Raw genomic sequence first — 17,767 nt, 5'->3', positions numbered from 1 at the left:
AAAAGTTCATTTGGTTGGACTACAGCCATCTGTGGACTGCTGATTTCACTTCCGCATCTATTGCAAAGCATTGGCCTGCTACGAATTTCTTCATGACACCAAACAGATGAAAATAAGTGGAAAGTCTGGACTGTTTAGTGGATGCTGGGCAACTCCCACCCAAATTTGTTGATTTTCTCATGAACAGGAGCAGCAACATGTATGTAAAGAAATTTGACATTGTCAGCATTAATGTTGTGGCATTTGTCACAAAGGGCATGACACAACTTAACCACAGATTCAATGTAAACTGCAACATTCCCAGTGGTGCCATGTTCAGCAAAGTTCACCAATAACACGCCATGCACACCCCAGAACACTGTCACAAGTACTTTTGTACCAGAATGAGCCACTATGATTTTCTTCATACTGGAGAACCAACACGTTTCCAGACCAAAGAGACCTGCTCGGTTTCAGGTGTGTTCTGGTATGCCCACGACTCACCACCAGCAATGATTCCTTTCAGAAAGTGATGCCATTCTGCGGCATAACACATTAATTTACTGGCCCCTGTTGCTGTCCCACATACACACCACATATGTCTCTTTGAACTTCATTCAATTTATGCCCTTTGGCCCACAAATATTGAACTACATTTCACTGCTCTTAACAAGCTGATGATAGTAACATGCGTACCATGTTTGTTTCGTAGTTCAGATTTCTCTCACTAGAGGTCCACATGGAGGGGGAAAAACCCAACTCTCTCTGTAGTGCAAACTTCAAACTATATTGTCGTGATATTTCAACATTCCAGCTGCAATCTAGGGAAGAAAAAAAATTACTGTACTTTACTTTCCAATCGATCCTCCCTCATATAATATCATGGCCATTTTTATTGAAAATGTAATCTCAATTCAAGATGTCTGTTTAGAATGGATGACAAGTGGCCATATTACATCACAGGCAAAACAGAGAGAATGTACTGTAGACATATTTGAATAAACTTACTTAGCAAATTCTGAGAAATTTAGAAAAGCAGGTTTTTCTTTAACTATGCAGTATCCAAGATAACATTTAATATCAATGCAGGACAGAAAAAACATGCCATTTCGATAACAGAGTAGTTTCCAGTAATTTGATCATGACAAGCTCTGGGTGCATTGAATCAATACACAAACTGCCTTTACTTCCCTTACTGTTTACTGGAGCTGTTGCAGGACTTGTGTAGAAAGAAATTTCACTAATCACTTACACAGAGCAAAGAAGGCTGGTAACCTGCTAATGAACTTGATAATATTTACTTCCAAGGGAGAAAATCCAAGCACTTGCTGACAGAAACACTTGAAAGTAGCTTCTGGAACTTGTATGTTTGTTCCTCAGGAAGGAAAGACGAATGGGTCAGATAAAATTTAAATAAAAAGGAGAGGTCACAAGATCAGAAGTTGAGAGCAACTCCAACCCTTGGGAGGACATAAAGGAGCATACAAGTTCCAATAGCCAAGTGTAGTTTTTTCTACTTTAGAACGTTTTTTACTTGAAATTTTATCCATATTTGTTGTATTTTGTTTCCAAAGCACAAATGAATGCATCAATATGTATTTTATGATCTACAATCAATCTATCATCTACAGTGCGCGCACACGTGTGTGCACGCGTATGTGTGTGTGTGTGTGTGTGTGTGTGTGTGTGTGAGTGAGAGAGAGAGAGAGAGAGAGAGAGAGAGATGCAATAAATAGTATACTTCCATTTCTAATAAATTTATTATTTACCTGATCCTCCTCATCCAGTAAGCCACTCTCTTCAAATTCCTCCATATCAACTGGTTCTTCGTCGTCATCATCATCATCATCATCATCATCGTCGCCATCACCACCACCACCACCACCACCATCAGCACTACCATTGCTATTGCCACTTGGATTAGAAATGGGTTTTGATGTTTTTCCACTGGCTGTTAGTTCTAAAGCAGCAGACTCTGTCTAAATAAAAATAAAAATTCTCACAAACTGAGCTCATTACACCAACAGTCTTTGTTAAATGAAATAAGTGGAATTTCTGTGTAAAGAACAATGTAACAAAAATCATGGCTTCAGTCATTAAATCACCATCTTTCAGACATGGCTAATGACACAAGATTAACACACTGCCCTTTCCCAGTGTACTCGGGAGTTACTCTTGATAGGACACTGTCATTCAAGTGGCACATTGAGAAGAGCAGGGCAAAAGTCCAATCACGGAATAACTAACTTGGCAAGCTAACAACATCAATATGGGGAGCTAATCCATAAGTTTTACATACCACTACAATGGCACTCTGTTACTCTGCTGCGGAGTTTGCAAGTCCTGTCTGGGAGCGGTCACGTCACACAAACAAACCGGACACTGTCGTGAACCAGATGTGTAGACATATTAGTGGATGTCTTAAGCCAACAAGAGTAGAACACCTACACTCATTATCAGGAATTGCTCCACAAAATGTCCGACGTTGAGTAGAGAGCAGAATTAAACAAACAAAACAGGTTCAAGATCAATGTCATCCGCTACATGGGTAGCGAATGGTAGTAAAATGCCTTAAGTCAAGAAGTAGTTTTCTCCACTCAACCGAACCATTCACAGATCCACCACAAACTTCTAGAAAAAGACTGTGGCAGGAACAACAAGAATCTACTCACGATTCTGAGGAAGTGGTGCCACCAGGTTTGGAACTTGAGTAGGAGAGATGGAAAACCCTGAACAGGATGCATTCAGGAATGGGCAGATGTAACAGAAATCTGCACAAGTGGGGTATTAGTGAAAGTGCTTTGTGTCCGTGTAGGAACATACAGACCATGAACCACCTGCTTCGATGTCCGCAAGTAAACCATCCAAGAGCGTGCACGGCCCAAGACCTGATGGCATACAGCGAAACAGTGAGGGCATATGAGGACTTCTGGAAGAATGAGATACGAAGCAGAGACTGAATAATATTTTATTATACTGTATATAATGTTCCACGTATTTTAATTAAATTAGCATTGTAATATTGTAAATTTCATAGCGGACAAATTATTCTATAATGTGTGAATTTATTGTAAATTGTTTGTAGTACGCATGTGAAATATATATGTGTTGGCAGAAAGCATGGATGCATCTCTAAATATTATCATACCTAGCACACTGACTGCCATGAGACAAATGGACAACATGGCAGAGGTTTGCGCCTGATGCTGTCCGTCCACCTATAGGTACACACTCCACTCGGTTCAGTACAGCATATCTTTTGATGACGTAAAAAAAAGTTCAAAACTGTGAATAAGAAATTGTAATAGATTTCCTGGCTGCCAGTGTCAACTCGATCAAGAAACACAAGGTAATGCATAGTACTGAACTACACACTGTACTGAACGTAGTGGGGCATGTGACCACTGTTGAGCACATGGCAGTCAACATGTTAACAAACCAATCTCCTAGTCAATGACTGACATGTTCTCTTTTCTTAATTTATGCATAAGAATTTCTTTCCTTCTATTTTCTCATTACTTAACATCTCACAAATGGGGTTCACAGTCATGTAAACTGCAAAACTGTGCTTCAGCACATGTCAAAACCTAAAAAATATCTGGTGTATATACACATCATCACATCCATTAGTATATAAGGGATTACAGACTAGCATCATTTTCATCTAGAGTGAACGTGGAAAAAGGAGTCACAGCATATGAGAAAGTTGGGTGCAAAGTCCAGCTTTTCATGTAGATCAGAACCTAGAAGCATTGGTATTCTAGTTTCTATGGGTTTATATTTTGACCATCATTTTTTATTCCTAGTTCACTGTTGCTACTTGACTTTACATATTGTCATCTGGAGATAGTGAGTGAAGCTGGGGATACTAGAAAATGGAATGGCAAATGGAGATACCTGAATATTTTGACATATTCTTCTGTCTGAGATCAATGGCGAGAAGACGCAGTCGAGGAAGCCAGAAACATTTACACCATTTTTGAGGAGAATCATTTTGACATTAGTGATCGTCCACATTCAGGGAGACCTTTGGGGTGTAATGAAGATTGTTTAAATGCATTAATCCACATCAGTGTACTTTTGAGAACTGTGATCATTCCACCATCACGCAGCATTTACATGCCGTGGAGAAGGTACAAAAATCGGGTGTATGGGTACCGCATGCTCCAAGCCAAAATCACAAAAATTGGGTGGGGGGTGGAAAGGGGGGGGGGGGGGGATGGAGGGTGGCCAACACATGCACTTCTGTCACCAATTGGCTTGTGAACAACACAAGCTTGTGTCTGTATGTGTGGATGGATATGTGCGTGTGTGCGAGTGTATACCTGTCCTTTTTTCCCCCTAAGGTAAGTCTTTCCGCTCCCGGGATTGGAATGACTCCTTACCCTCTCCCTTAAAACCCACTTCCTTTCGTCTTCCCCTCTCCTTCCCTCTTTCCTGATGAGGCAACAGTTTGTTGCGAAAGCTTGAATTTTGTGTGTATGTTTGTGTTTGTTTGTGTGTCTATCGACCTGCCAGCGCTTTTGTTCGGTAAGTCACCTCATCTTTGTTTTTATATATAATTTTTCCCACGTGGAATGTTTCCTTCCATTACACTATATACAGTTCTGTACAACAAACAGTCATACCAATAATTGGTGTAGCACACGAACTGATTCAGTAAACAGAGTAGAATGCTCCATATTTTTGAGTGTAAAAAGAAGCAAGTTACTGAGCTACTCAAATAATGTAGTTAGCCACTCTTGCTCTTTGTGTAATTGCTTGACTTGGGAACACACAAATGAAACTCCTGACATATTTTCATATTTCCACTTAACAATCTCATGTGGAATAATTTTTGGGTAATTCATCACTTAGAAAGAAAGTATTGATTGCACAAAAGTTAGCAGTAAGAATAACATGTGGTATTTGCCCAAACTCATCATGTAGCCAACTCCTCAAGGAGTTGGGTATTTTAACTGTACAATCATAATACATATATTCCCTAATGAAATTGGTCATAAATAATCCATAATATAGTGACATCTATACCTACAGCACTACATGAAAAAATTGCCTTTATTACCTATTATTAAAGTGCCGTCAGTGGCTCAGAAAGTTGTAACAACAATAATTTCTGATCAGTTGCCCAATAATATAAAAGTCTGACAAGCAGCAAAGTAAGTTTTAAATCTAACCTCAAATCATTTCTCCTGGACAATTCATTCTACTCCATGGACTAATTTTTATTTGAAAAATGACAGCCTGTAAAAACAGTAGTTTTAACATGCAGTTGCATGGTTAGGACTAAAAAGTTATATGTTCACTAATGTTAACATTACTCACTTGAACATATGGCCTCCCTTATTTCGTCCCCCATCATTTCGACAGCAGAATAGCCCAAATGATCTATGAAACATGCAAGTAAGTACTGTATGTGGCATATTTAACACTGCTATCATATTTTACATGAATCAATGCTCGTGAACTCTATACATATGACAACTGAGGCAACTGGCAGGAAGACTCATTATGTTGGAAATAATGAATTATTTCAATATATGTTGTCATACCTACTTGATACGGATGCCAAACAGTGGAGCAATACTCAAGTATTGGTCGTTCCAACATCTTACATGGACTATAAAATGAAAGCTTCCGTTCCATCATAAGCTATTCTACTAGGTACATATCTGTCCAATGTTAGGTCAGCTATTGTTTTAAGTTTAAGTCACAGTTCCTCTCTTGCTCCTGCCTAAAGCTAAATGTTTCAAATTCTCTTTGAGATGTGACACTACTGACCCACTATCTAGTTTATTTTATAAACATATAAATCTTTCTAGTGGTTTTAACTGCTGTTTGTGTTTTGGTCATCATTGTTGCCACAACTGCCTCACGGTACTGATTCCAGTTTCAAGATGCACACCTTCAAAGGAGCCACATTTTGCTCGAATGTTTCGGTGGTTTATCATAAGATTTCAATAGTTGTGGGAAGAATTTCCTTTGGTCATAAACTAAGGCTTTGGTATCTACAACGGCCATCATTATCTGTACTGGATGGAAGTCACTTACTTAATCTCCACATGTATACCAGATATAGCCAGGAGAATAATGGAACAGGCTTGCTTGCAACTGGTTCACAGTGTACACCTTACCTATAGTATTACAGAATCTAATATTATGGAATTACAAATAAATAAAAATGATGATTAAAATTCTTCTGGGTATTATGCTGCATCATTGCTAAAAACTAACAACAATAATAAACTAAAACCGACATTTCGGCCGAAACGTCGGTTTTAGTTTATTATTGTTGTTAGTTTTTAGCAATGATGCCGCATAATACCCAGAAGAATTTTAATCACTATGACACCGGCCGCAGAAGCCTACGTTCTTAAATAAAAATGACTTAGGAGTACTAGAACGAAAGACCAATGGGAATGTACTAAATGAAGCTCAGTGTGAGATATTCCTAAGCAGCAAAATGAATAATACATGATATAAAAGTAGCACTTGGACAAGATAGCCACAAAGCTCAGTTCCGTCAGTTTTGTACTTAAAAATCTCTCATTTTGTCGATCAGCAGAAGGAATTATTGGCATCCACTGCATAACTTCACACACTTCTGTCTTATGTCATAACTGTCAGGGGCAATGTGGATAATTCAAGCAAGTATTTATTCTGTACAAGTTGTAACTGTTATGTTACATCGATAGAAAAATTTTTCTGAAAAGTTTAGTAATATGGCGCAGTATAGCATAAAGGAGCCAACAATGTACAGTAGCTGTTGCACTGCGAACCGAGGCAGCGAGGGTTGAGCAGCCCCAGGAGCAAGCAAGAAGCCTTTCATTGGAGGAGAGGTAGCAAGGGAGTTTCAAGCAGCACATTTCTAGAGAAATTAATGAGTACTTGTAGTGTTAAATTTATGATTGAAAAAGGGGGGAATGGTAGAGATTAGTCTCACACTGCAAATAAGAAATGTATATTATTTTCTGAACCAAGCCAGGGTTGAACGTATTAAGTATTATCCTTAAGGGGAAATGGAATAGAAATATTTTTTTTCACATTTTCGGATTTTTATCTCAGCCGTAATTTTTCCCGAGGTCATGCAGCATTACTGTATGGTTGAATGATGATGGCATCCTGGTTAAAATATTCCTGAGGTAAAATAGTCCCCCATTCACATCTCTGGGCGGGGACTACTAAGGAGGACGTCGTTATCAGGAGAAAGAAAACTGGCATTCTACAGATTGGAGCGAGGAATGTCAGATCCCTTAATCGGGCAGGTAGGTTAGAAAATTTAAAAACAGAAATAGAAAAGTTAAAGTTAGATAAAGTGGGAATTAGTGACGTTCGGTGGCAGGAGGAACAACACTTCTGGTCAGGTGAATACAAGGTCATAAATACAAAATCAAATAGGGGTAATGCAGGAGTAGGTTTAATAATGAATAAAAAAATAGGAGTGCGGGTAAGCTACTACAAACAGCATAGTGAACGTATTATTGTGGCCAAGACAGATACGAAGCCCATGCCTACCATAGTAGTACAAGTTTATATGCTGACTAGCTCTGCAGATGACAAAGAGATTGATGAAATGTATGATGAGATAAAAGAAATTATTCAATTAGTGAAAGGAGACAAAAATTTAATAGTTATGGGTGACTGGAATTCGATAGTAGGAAAAAGAAGAAAAAGGAAACATAGTAGGTGAATATGGAATGGGGGTAAGGAATGAAACAGGAAGCCACCTGGTAGAATTTTGCACAGAGCATACGTTAATCATAGCTAACACTTGGTTCAAGAATCATGAAAGAAGGTTATATACATGGAAGAGGCCTGGACACACTAGAAGGTTTCAGATATATTATATAATGGTAAGAGAGACTCAGGAACCAGGTTTTAAATTGTAAGACATTTCCAGGGGCAGATGTGGACTCTGGCCACAATCTATTGGTTATGAACTGTAGATTATAACTGAAGAAACTGCAAAAAGGTGGAAATTTAAGGAGATGGGCCCTGGGTAAACTGAAAGAACCAGAGGTTGTAGAGAGTTTCTGGGAGAGCATTAGGGAACAATTGACAAGCATGGGGGAAAGAAATAAGTAGAAGAAGAGTGGGTATCTCTGAGAGATGCAATAGTGAAGGCAACAGAGGATCAAGTAGGTAAAAAGACGAGGGCTGGTAGAAATCTTTGGGTAACAGAAGATATATTGAATTTAATTGATGAAAGGGGAAAATATGAAAATGCAGTAAATGAAGCAAGCAAAAAGGAATACAAACGTCTCAAAAATGAGATCAACAGGAAGTGCAAAATGGCTAAGCAGGCGTGGCTAGAGGACAAATGTAATGATGTAGAGGCATATATCACTGGGGGTAAGATAGATACTGCCTACAGGAAAATTAAAGAGACCTTTGGAGAAAAGAGAGTCACTTGTATGAATATCAAGAGCTCAGGTGGAAACCCAGTTCTAAGCAAAGAAGGGAAAGCAGAAAGGTGGAAGGAGTATATAGAGGGTCTATACAAGGGCGATGTACTTGAGGACAATATTATGGAAATGGAAGAGGATGTAGATGGAGATGAAATGGAAGATATGAAACTGTGTGAAGAGTTTGACAGAGCCCTGAAAGACCTAAGTTGGAACAAGGCCCCGGGAGTAGACAACATTCCATTAGAACTACTGATGGCCTTGGGAGAGCCAGTCCTGACAAAACTCTACCATCTGGTGAGCAAGATGTACGAGACAGGCGAAATACCCTCAGGCTTCAAGAAGAACATAATAATTCCAATCCCAAAGAAAGCAGGTGTTGACAGATGTGAAAATTACCAAACCGTAAGTTTAGTAAGTCATGGCTGCAAAATACTAATGCGAATTCTTTACAGACGAATGGAAAAACTGGTAGAAGCCGATCTCAGGGAAAATCAGTTTGGATTCTGAAGAAATGTTGGAACACATGAGGCAATACTGACCCTACGACTTATCTTAGAAGCTAGATTAAGGAAAGGCAAACCTACGTTCCTAGCATTTGTAGACTTGGAGAAAGCTTTTGACAATGTTGACTGGAATACTCTCTTTCAAATTCTGAAGGTGGCAGGGGTCAAATACAGCGAGCGAAAGGCTATTTACAATCTGTACAGAAACCAGATGGCAGTTGTAAGAGTTGAGGGGCATGAAAGGGAAGCAGAGGTTGGGAAGGGAGTGAGACAGGGTTGTAGCCTCTCCCCCATGTTATTCACTCTGCATATTGAGCAAGCAGTAAAGGAAACAAAAGAAAAATTCGGAGTAGGTATTAAAGTCCATGGAGAAGAAATAAAAACTTTGAGGTTCGCCAATGACACTGTAATTCTGTCAGAGACAGCAAAAGACCTGGAAGAGCAGCTGAAGGGATTTGACAGTGTCTTGAAAGGAGGATATAATATGAACATTAACAAAAGCAAAACAAGGATAATGGATTCTAGTTGAATTGAATCGGGTGATGCTAAGGGAATTAGATTTGGAAATGAGACACTTAAAGTAGTAAATGAGTCTTTCTATTTGGGGAGCAAAACAACTGACGATGGTCGAAGTAGAGAAGATATAAAATGTAGACTGGCAATGGCAAGGAAAGCATTTCTGAAGAAGAGAGGTTTGTTAACATCGAGTATAGATTTAAGTGTCAGGAAGTCGTTTCTGGAAGTATTTGTATGGAATGTAGCCATGTATGGAAGTGAAATGTGAATGATAAATAGTTTAGACAAGACGAGAATAGAAGCTTTTGAAACGGGGTGCTACAGAAGTAAAAATCGTAAAGGGAGACAAAGAGATGAATACACTAAGCAGATTCATAAGGATGTAGGTTGCAGTAGGTACTGGGAGATGAAGAAGCTTGCACAGGATAGAGTAGCATGGAGAGATGCATCAAACCAGTCTCTGGACTGAAGACCACAACAACAACATCTCATTATAAAATTCGCAATTTTCTGAATAAAATGATATATATCACTTACAAACTGACATGGGAAATCAATGACTATCACATGGGAAGTATTTTATTTTATTTTTTAAAAATATAATCTTCACCGGTTGAAAATGTTAAAATTTTTTTACGTGCATTACTTCAAGGTCTAATAAAATTGATAATTTTTTACATAGAAGGCTGTGCATTGCTGTGTTATAAGAGTCATATCCAGAAGAGGATGGGCACCAGGTTGAGGGAGTTGAAACAAAGTTTGAGAGACAAGAAACTTTCTGATGGTTAAGCCATAAGAGGCAGACGGACAGACAACATGACTGATGAACTACAGCAGTATTATGGGATGGCCATTAGAAATAATACTGAGAATTTGTTGAAAATGAAGCAGGCAGTATGGGCCACCTTCTTCCACAGACTGTCAACTGATGAAAACCCAGTACACCACCTTTGCCCTCCTGGACCTGATTCATGGTGCAATTACCACAATGCCCAGCACTCAAACAGTTCATACAGCCATAAACATTCCATCCCAGCAGCAATCATGGATATCATAAAATCTATTTACAGAGACCTGGGAAATCCTGAATTACTGAAGAAGTGTCTGCACAGTCAGACTCAAAATCCCAATGAATAGTTCAATAATCTTGTATGGAATGAAGACACTAAAGTGGGGGGGGGGGGGGGGGTCAGTGATGCTGTTATTGCTTTTAATGATGGCAACATTGGTACGGTGAAAGTGCTACAGCATATGGGAATTAATCCTGGAGCAAACTGCATCAGAGAACTTTAACAGATGGACAAGGTTCGCATTTATAAAGTAGAGTATGCAGCACAGTTAGCCACTAAGGATTCCAGAAAAAAGAAAAAACTTGAAAAAAGATCAAGAGGACGATATGCAGTGTGGTGCAGAGTGCTTCTGAGTTACTAAAAATAAAAAAAAAATAAGCCTATATTAAGTGAGTTGCAGTCTTTTGAAACTTTAGAAGCCGTTCCTGAAAATTTACATTTTCTGTTGCCTTTTTCCCTAAATCTCAGAAATCACTTTGAGTAGAGTATTCAAATTTTCAGGGAGTAATAACATACATACCCTGAGTCTACTGAACTAAAAGAAGAACATATTGTTATGCAAAATTAAAATTTTTAGGATAACATACAAAAAAGTACACAAAATTTTAACTGTGTGGTTAAAAAATTGTATTTCCGAAAGAAGTAGCTGAAATGTAATTACTGTAGTTCAGTAGACTCAGAACCAGTTTAATGTCCTGTAAAAGTTTCATGTCAATGGCTACAGTTGTTCCTGGAAAATACAGGGAAGCCAAGTCACTAAATTTAACATTGCTGGGATAGGCTGTTACAAATGCCAGTGGGTACTGATCACTGATTCTTTAGACAGTGACCACCACCTTATTAAAATATCTGTGGTGGCGCACACACTCAACTGATAACTGGTGGCTGAAAAACTGACCAATGTAAATACACCTATTGGTGGGGGAAGGCTCGTAGGAAGTGACACTATGGTCATAGCTAAAGACAGAACTGCTAAAGAGATGCATGTGCACTGTTGACTGTGACAACTGCATGTTACATCTCAACATTAAACAACTTCGCCCAGCACACCATCTTCAGTCATCAACATTGGCAAAACTTCAGCAGTCAGGCTGGGAGACTGGACAGAAACACCAGAGAATTCAGCTCATGATGTTTAGACTATATAGGAAAGAGTCTCACCCATAATGCTGTGTGTAATTTATTGCTACACAGATCCCCTTTATTCTGGAAAGGAAAGTAAATGCATACATTTGCTGCAACATCAGTTAATTTCAACAATGAACAATGTAATACCATGGCTCAGAATGGTTTTTGTTGATTTATGGGGAATACAAGATTCAGAATTGGTTTCTTGAACTGCTGACTTTTATTTCACCGAAGCCTTAAATATTCCACATATTAAACTTTACTGCTTGTTGAACTCTGCATGGGGCACAAAATACAAGCAAGTGGGCACAGCCTTATAATTCTACATCGAGAGCTGCATTGAGAGTTGCGTCATCAAGCCAACTCAAAGCAAGTGGAACGTAACATTAACTACAACTGCTGTCATGTTCTTTCACTTTGACAGTTACATTTCTGATGTGACTTGTTGCTGTAAGAACCACTACTCTCATTAGTCTTTTCTCGGCATTAGTAGTAGTGGAAAATTCAGTAGAAGCTAATATTAGTAATTTTGATTATTATATAAGTCTGCATCTGACTTCTTCTGAGGAGTTAAGATTAGTATTTCAGAACTGTCATTCTGCCAACTGCGCACAGAGTTATTGTTGAAAGCAATTACTGCTGAAAACAAGAAATCCCTGTTTTGTACAGAAGATGTTACATGTCAAATGTTAGCAGTGCCCAGAAGTGAGCTGTGGGATAGGCTTCTGATGTCTTTGAAATAGGAAGTTTATTCCTTCATTTGCACACCATGTCCTTAAAGCCGAACATGAAAGAGGACCTTCAGTGATGTGGAATGAGTAAAGTAATAGATTAACAGCAGAAACAGCCACTGCAGTCTGCATTTGTAAAGTATGCTAACAGATTATGACTCATGCTAGTAACTTCCTCTGACAATTATTAGAATAACCTGTGCACTACACAACAAATTAAATGAAGCAACCATAAGGGGAGGGCGAAATGAACCACTGCGTGTTGAATGGCAAGGCAGTAGCAAGAAGCTGTGGAATGAAGCTATTGCAAAGCATGCTCAAATAATGCTCGCTGTTCACAGTTTCTTCAAAGAAAAAGGGTCCAACAAGTCCGTGACTGGAAATTGCTGCCTACACTGTAATCCTCGGAGCATAATGTTGTTGTTCATGAAGCACTTGTGGGTTTTCAGCGGCCCAAAAGCGTACATTTTGTTTTTTAACCACACCGTCTAAATGAAAATGCGCCTCGTCTGAAAACCAAACATTGTTGAGAGTTTCTTCCCTATCCTCCGCCCACTGAGCAAACAGTAGCCTCTGCTGCTTGTGTTCTTTAGTGAGCTTCTGTGCACAGGTCATCTTGTATAGGTACATATGGAGGTCACTTTTAAGAATGCGTTGAACGGAGCGTCTGGATATTCCCAGTTGCACTGCTGCCTTTCTACACAATTTCCCGGGACTTCTCTGTACAGCAACTCTTACCGCTTCAATATTCTCAGGCGAATAAACAGGCTTAGGCCGAGGTCGCTTCGCTTCCAATACTGTTCCTTCCTGTACAAATTTATCGTACAACCTGTGGATGGTCTTTTTGCAAGGGACTCATCATGTGTTAAACTGTTGTCAAAAATGCCTCTGAGTCACAACAAGGCTTTTCGTTTCATGAGAAAGTAACACAATTGCCGATCGTTGCTGTGTCGTCAGTCTTCCATTGTCAGCCATTGCCACTTACTAGTCTCCTAGCGGCAGTATCGTGAATTACACTTCATTTCGTAACTCATTTGTTTCTCCAAGCTCTGCTGGTACTGCTGTAGAGATCCCGGTGGGATATATAATGTGCGCCGTAAATTGTGAAAGAAACAATTGGTAGCACATTTCGTGCGCCACCCTGTACATCCGCTTCCATTTCCATAATATTGTCTTCAAGTACATCGCTCTTGTATAGACCCTCTATATACTCCTTCCACCTTTCTGCTTTCCCTTCTTTGCTTAGAACTGGGTTTCCATCTGAGCTCTTGATATTCATACAAGTGGCTCTCTTTTCTCCAAAGGTCTCTTTAATTTTCCTGTAGGCAGTATATATCTTGCCCCTAGTGAGATAAGCCTCTACATCCTTACATTTGTCCTCTAGCCATCCCTGCTTGGACATTTTGCACTTCCTGTCGATCTCATTTTTGAGACGTTTGAATTCCTTTTTGCCTGCTTCATTTACTGCATTTTTACATTTTCTCCTTTCACCAATTAAATTCAATATTTCTTCTGTTACCCGAGGATTTCTATTAGCCCTCATCTTTTTACCTACTTGATCCTCTGCTGCCTTCACTACTACATCCCTCAGAGCTACACATTCTTCTTCTACATCATATGCCTGCTTGTGTCTGTATATGTGTGGATGGATTGTGTGTGTGTGTGTGTGTGTGTGTGTGTGTGTGTGTGTGTGTATACCTGTCCCTTTTTCCCCCTAAGGTAAGTCTTTCCGCTCCCGGGATTGGAATGACTCCTCACCCTCTCCCTTAAAACCCACATCCTTTTGTCTTTCCCTCTCCTTCCCTCTTTCCTGATGAAGCAACCGTGGGTTGCGAAAGCTTGAAATTTGTGTGTGTGTGTGTGTGTGTGTGTGTGTGTGTGTGTTTGTTAGTGTCTCTATCAACATACCAACGCTTTCGCTTGATAAGTTACAGCACCTTTGTTTTTAGATATATTTTTCCCACATGGAATGTTTCCCTCACACAAGTTTTTTAAGATTAGTGAAGACACCTGCCACAATTCAGCACTGAAATACAATCAAAGATGCCAAGTGAAAATTTGTGTCAGATCAGGGCTCGAACTCTGATTTCCTGCTTTGTGTGAGTGGTGAACATAACAGCCTAAGCCACCTAGACATGCTGTTCATGCTCACTAATATCACTATATTTATGTGTGTGGCGTCTGTTGTGTTGGACATCACTCATGTCTACAGTGAAATTTTTGACTGTTTGAACAAAGTGTGTTCCAATAACCCTTAAGAAAATAGTCACTGACTCAGCTTTTGTGTCTGTGCTCAAAACATATACATCATTGTTGAATTAATTGCAGTACCCTACTGCAGCCAGTGTCTTCATTTCTCTTAAAATCTCATGCAAGTGAAAATTTGAGCCAGATTGGGACTCGCATCCAGATTTTTTGCTTTACATGAGTGGTTATTTTAAACGCCTCAGCCAAACGGTTCAAATGGCTCTGAGCACTATAGGACTTAACATCTGAGGTCATAAGTCCCCCAGACTTAAAAGTACTTAAACCTAACTAACCTAGAGACATCACGCTCACCCATGCCCGAGGCAGGATTCGAACCTGCGACCGTAGCGGTCGCGCGGTTCCAGACTGAAGCGCGTAGAACCGCTCGCCCACACCGGCCGGTCGCCTCGGCCATCCACACACACCTCCCATCCAACCCAAAGTCTCAACTTGTCACACATAAAGTAACACTCTAGCTTGCACAGGTATATGTATGTACTGGGTGATCAAAAGGTCAGTATAAATTTGAAAACTGAATAAATCACGGAATAATGTAGATAGAGAGGTACAAATTGACACACATGCTTGGAATGACATGGGGTTTTATTAGGGGGGGGGGGGGGGGGTTGCTTCATCTGATCAGAATAGCAATAATTAGCATAACAAAGTAAGACAAAGCAAAGATGACGTTCTTTACAGGAAATGCTCAATATGTCCACCACCATTCCTCAACAATAGCTGTAGTCGAGGAATAATGTTGTGAACAGCACTGTAAAGCATGTCCGGAGTTATGGTGAGGCATTGGCGTCGGATGTTGTCTTTCAGCATCCCTAGAGATGTGGTAGATCACGATACACTTGCGACTTCAGGTAACCTCAAAGCCAATAATCGCACGGACTGATGTCTGGGGACCTGGGAGGCCAAGCATGACGAAAGTGGCGGCTGAGCACACGATCATCACCAAATGTCGCGTGCAAGAGATCTTCCACGCGTCTAGCAATATGGGGTGGAGCGCCATCCTGCATAAACATCGTACATTCCAGCAGGTGTTTATCAGCCAGGCTGGGGATGATGTGATTCTGTAACATATCGGCGTACCTCTCACCCGTCACGGTAGCAGAATCATGCATTTCCTCAAAGAAAAAAGTCCCAATAACGGTAGATGTGGTAAATTCAACCCATACTGTGACTTTCTCGTTGTACAATGGAGTTTCCACGACAGTTCTAGGATTTACGGTAGCCCAAATTCTGCAGTTGTGGGCGTTGACAAACCCTCTGAGCGTGAAATGAGCTTTGTCGGTCCACAAAACGTTACTCAACCAATCGTCATCTTCCGCCATCTTTTGAAACGCCCACACCGCAAAAGCCCTCCACTTCACTAAATCACCAGGTAACAGTTCATGATGCTGGTGGATTTGGTATGGATAGCATCGGAAGGTACGCATAAGTGTCAACCAAACTGTAGTGTATGGAATGCTGGTGCGACGTGCAACTGCACAAGCGCTGACTTCCCCATGCATAGACGAAACCACTAGTCTCCATTTCTTCCTGAAGTGTCTCAGCAGCATTACGCCTTGTACTCGGTCGGCCACTACGGCGGTCTATCGTCTAAACAACCTGTGGCTTCAAACTTCGAAATCAATCTCGCCACAGCTGCATTTGTCAATGGACCTTTACCCGTTCGAATCCCCTTCCTATGGCGATAGGATCGTAACGCTGAACTAGCACATTCCCCATTCTGATAATACAGCTTCACTAAAAGCGCCTTTTCAGGTAACGTCAACATGCTACGACTGCTGGCGCATTTGATTCTCTCATTACAGCTCCTTTTATACACGTTTGTTATGGGCAGTCACTGTAGTTTTGCTGTTTAGCGCCATCTGTCGGACATTTTGTGCACTTTGTTTCCCCCCCCCCCCCCCCCCCCCCCCCTAATAAAACCCCATGTCATTCCAAGCACGTGTGTCAATTTTTACCTTTCTATCTACATTATTCCATCGTTTATTAAGTTTTCAAATTTATACTGTCTTTTTAATCACCCAGTATATAATGTATGTGATATGTTAAAGGTACACTTAATGACTAACTGAAGCGATTAAACTTCGGACAACTAAGGAGGTGTAATTGCAATGCTTGTGGCTACTGTGCAATACCTGAACAACTAGCTCCCAATATCACACCTTTTTACTTTTTCTCATTACTAATTTGTATGAAATTTTCTTTTCCTCATTAGTAATAAGAAATTTGTACACTGCCGCAGAAGACGGAAAAAATAGGTTTTTAAAATTTTCTTTGTAACAGAAGAGCAATGTTCGCAGAACATTCAATATTTTTTAACAGCTTTTGTTTCAATCTTGCATGAGAGTACTTATGTTTAAGATCTCACATAAAAAGAATGTGAAATTTTTACTCATGCATTAACAATGTGAATCCTAACTGCTTTGTGTGTATAAAATGAAAGAAAATATATATATTAAAAATCATCATAGCCCCAAGAATAGTTTTATTTATTATGCCAAAATATTCCATGATTCATTTAAAAGCATGACTTTTGCCTGCATTCATAAGAAGAGGCAGTAATTCATTCCATCCTGCAAGACATCTTAAAATATATATGTGCTTATCATTAAGATTTAGTGGGTGAACTGCAGGATCGGCAACCACAGAAAATTATAGGTAAATTAAAGGTATCAGTGCAGTCTAATAGTGACTTCTATTAAATATAAATGTGTAATAATCAAACAACTGCCTGTCTGTTAAGCACCAAGTTTGCTGCAAAAACAGACATTCTAAAAGTTTCCGTGGACAGAGTAAGAAAGATTATCCTATATACATTATTCATTTCTATGACTTCAGTTTTTGTATGCTGCGCTGTATTTTTCTTGTGCTATGAGGGAGACTGTTCCAGTTTAGCTTCAACAAGAATCAATGCTTTAATTCCAGTACTGGAAGTAATAATTATCTCTCACTACATAAATTTCAAGCCATCCCATACTCTTTGTATTAGCTGTTGGGCTGCTTCCCAACATGGCTATTCCAAAACCAACCAACAGACTAACACACTACTACTTCTACACTGATATAAATTAATTTCTTAACTAAGTGAAATGATCCTCATTAATTGTCCGAAGTCCAAACTAATGAAGCAAGGCCTAATGGGTTTGTATTGTGTCATCAAAGCCTTG

The 17,767-nt window shown here is 39.7% G+C and overlaps 1 protein-coding gene across 1 annotated transcript in view; it reads right to left on the bottom strand.

The window, feature by feature from the left end:
- LOC124590899 (ubiquitin-like-conjugating enzyme ATG3) overlaps positions 1-17,767 on the bottom strand; it is an 84,161-nt gene that overhangs the window by 32,938 nt on the left and 33,456 nt on the right. The window contains 1 exon segment of the mRNA XM_047131683.1: positions 1,749-1,958. Coding sequence (XP_046987639.1) covers positions 1,749-1,958 — 210 coding nt within the window.

Source organism: Schistocerca americana, chromosome 2 (genome assembly GCF_021461395.2).
Source record: "Schistocerca americana isolate TAMUIC-IGC-003095 chromosome 2, iqSchAmer2.1, whole genome shotgun sequence".
Lineage (NCBI taxonomy): Eukaryota > Metazoa > Arthropoda > Insecta > Orthoptera > Acrididae > Schistocerca > Schistocerca americana.
Note: the sequence above shows the minus strand (reverse complement) of the source record. Positions and strands in the feature narration are given on the sequence as shown.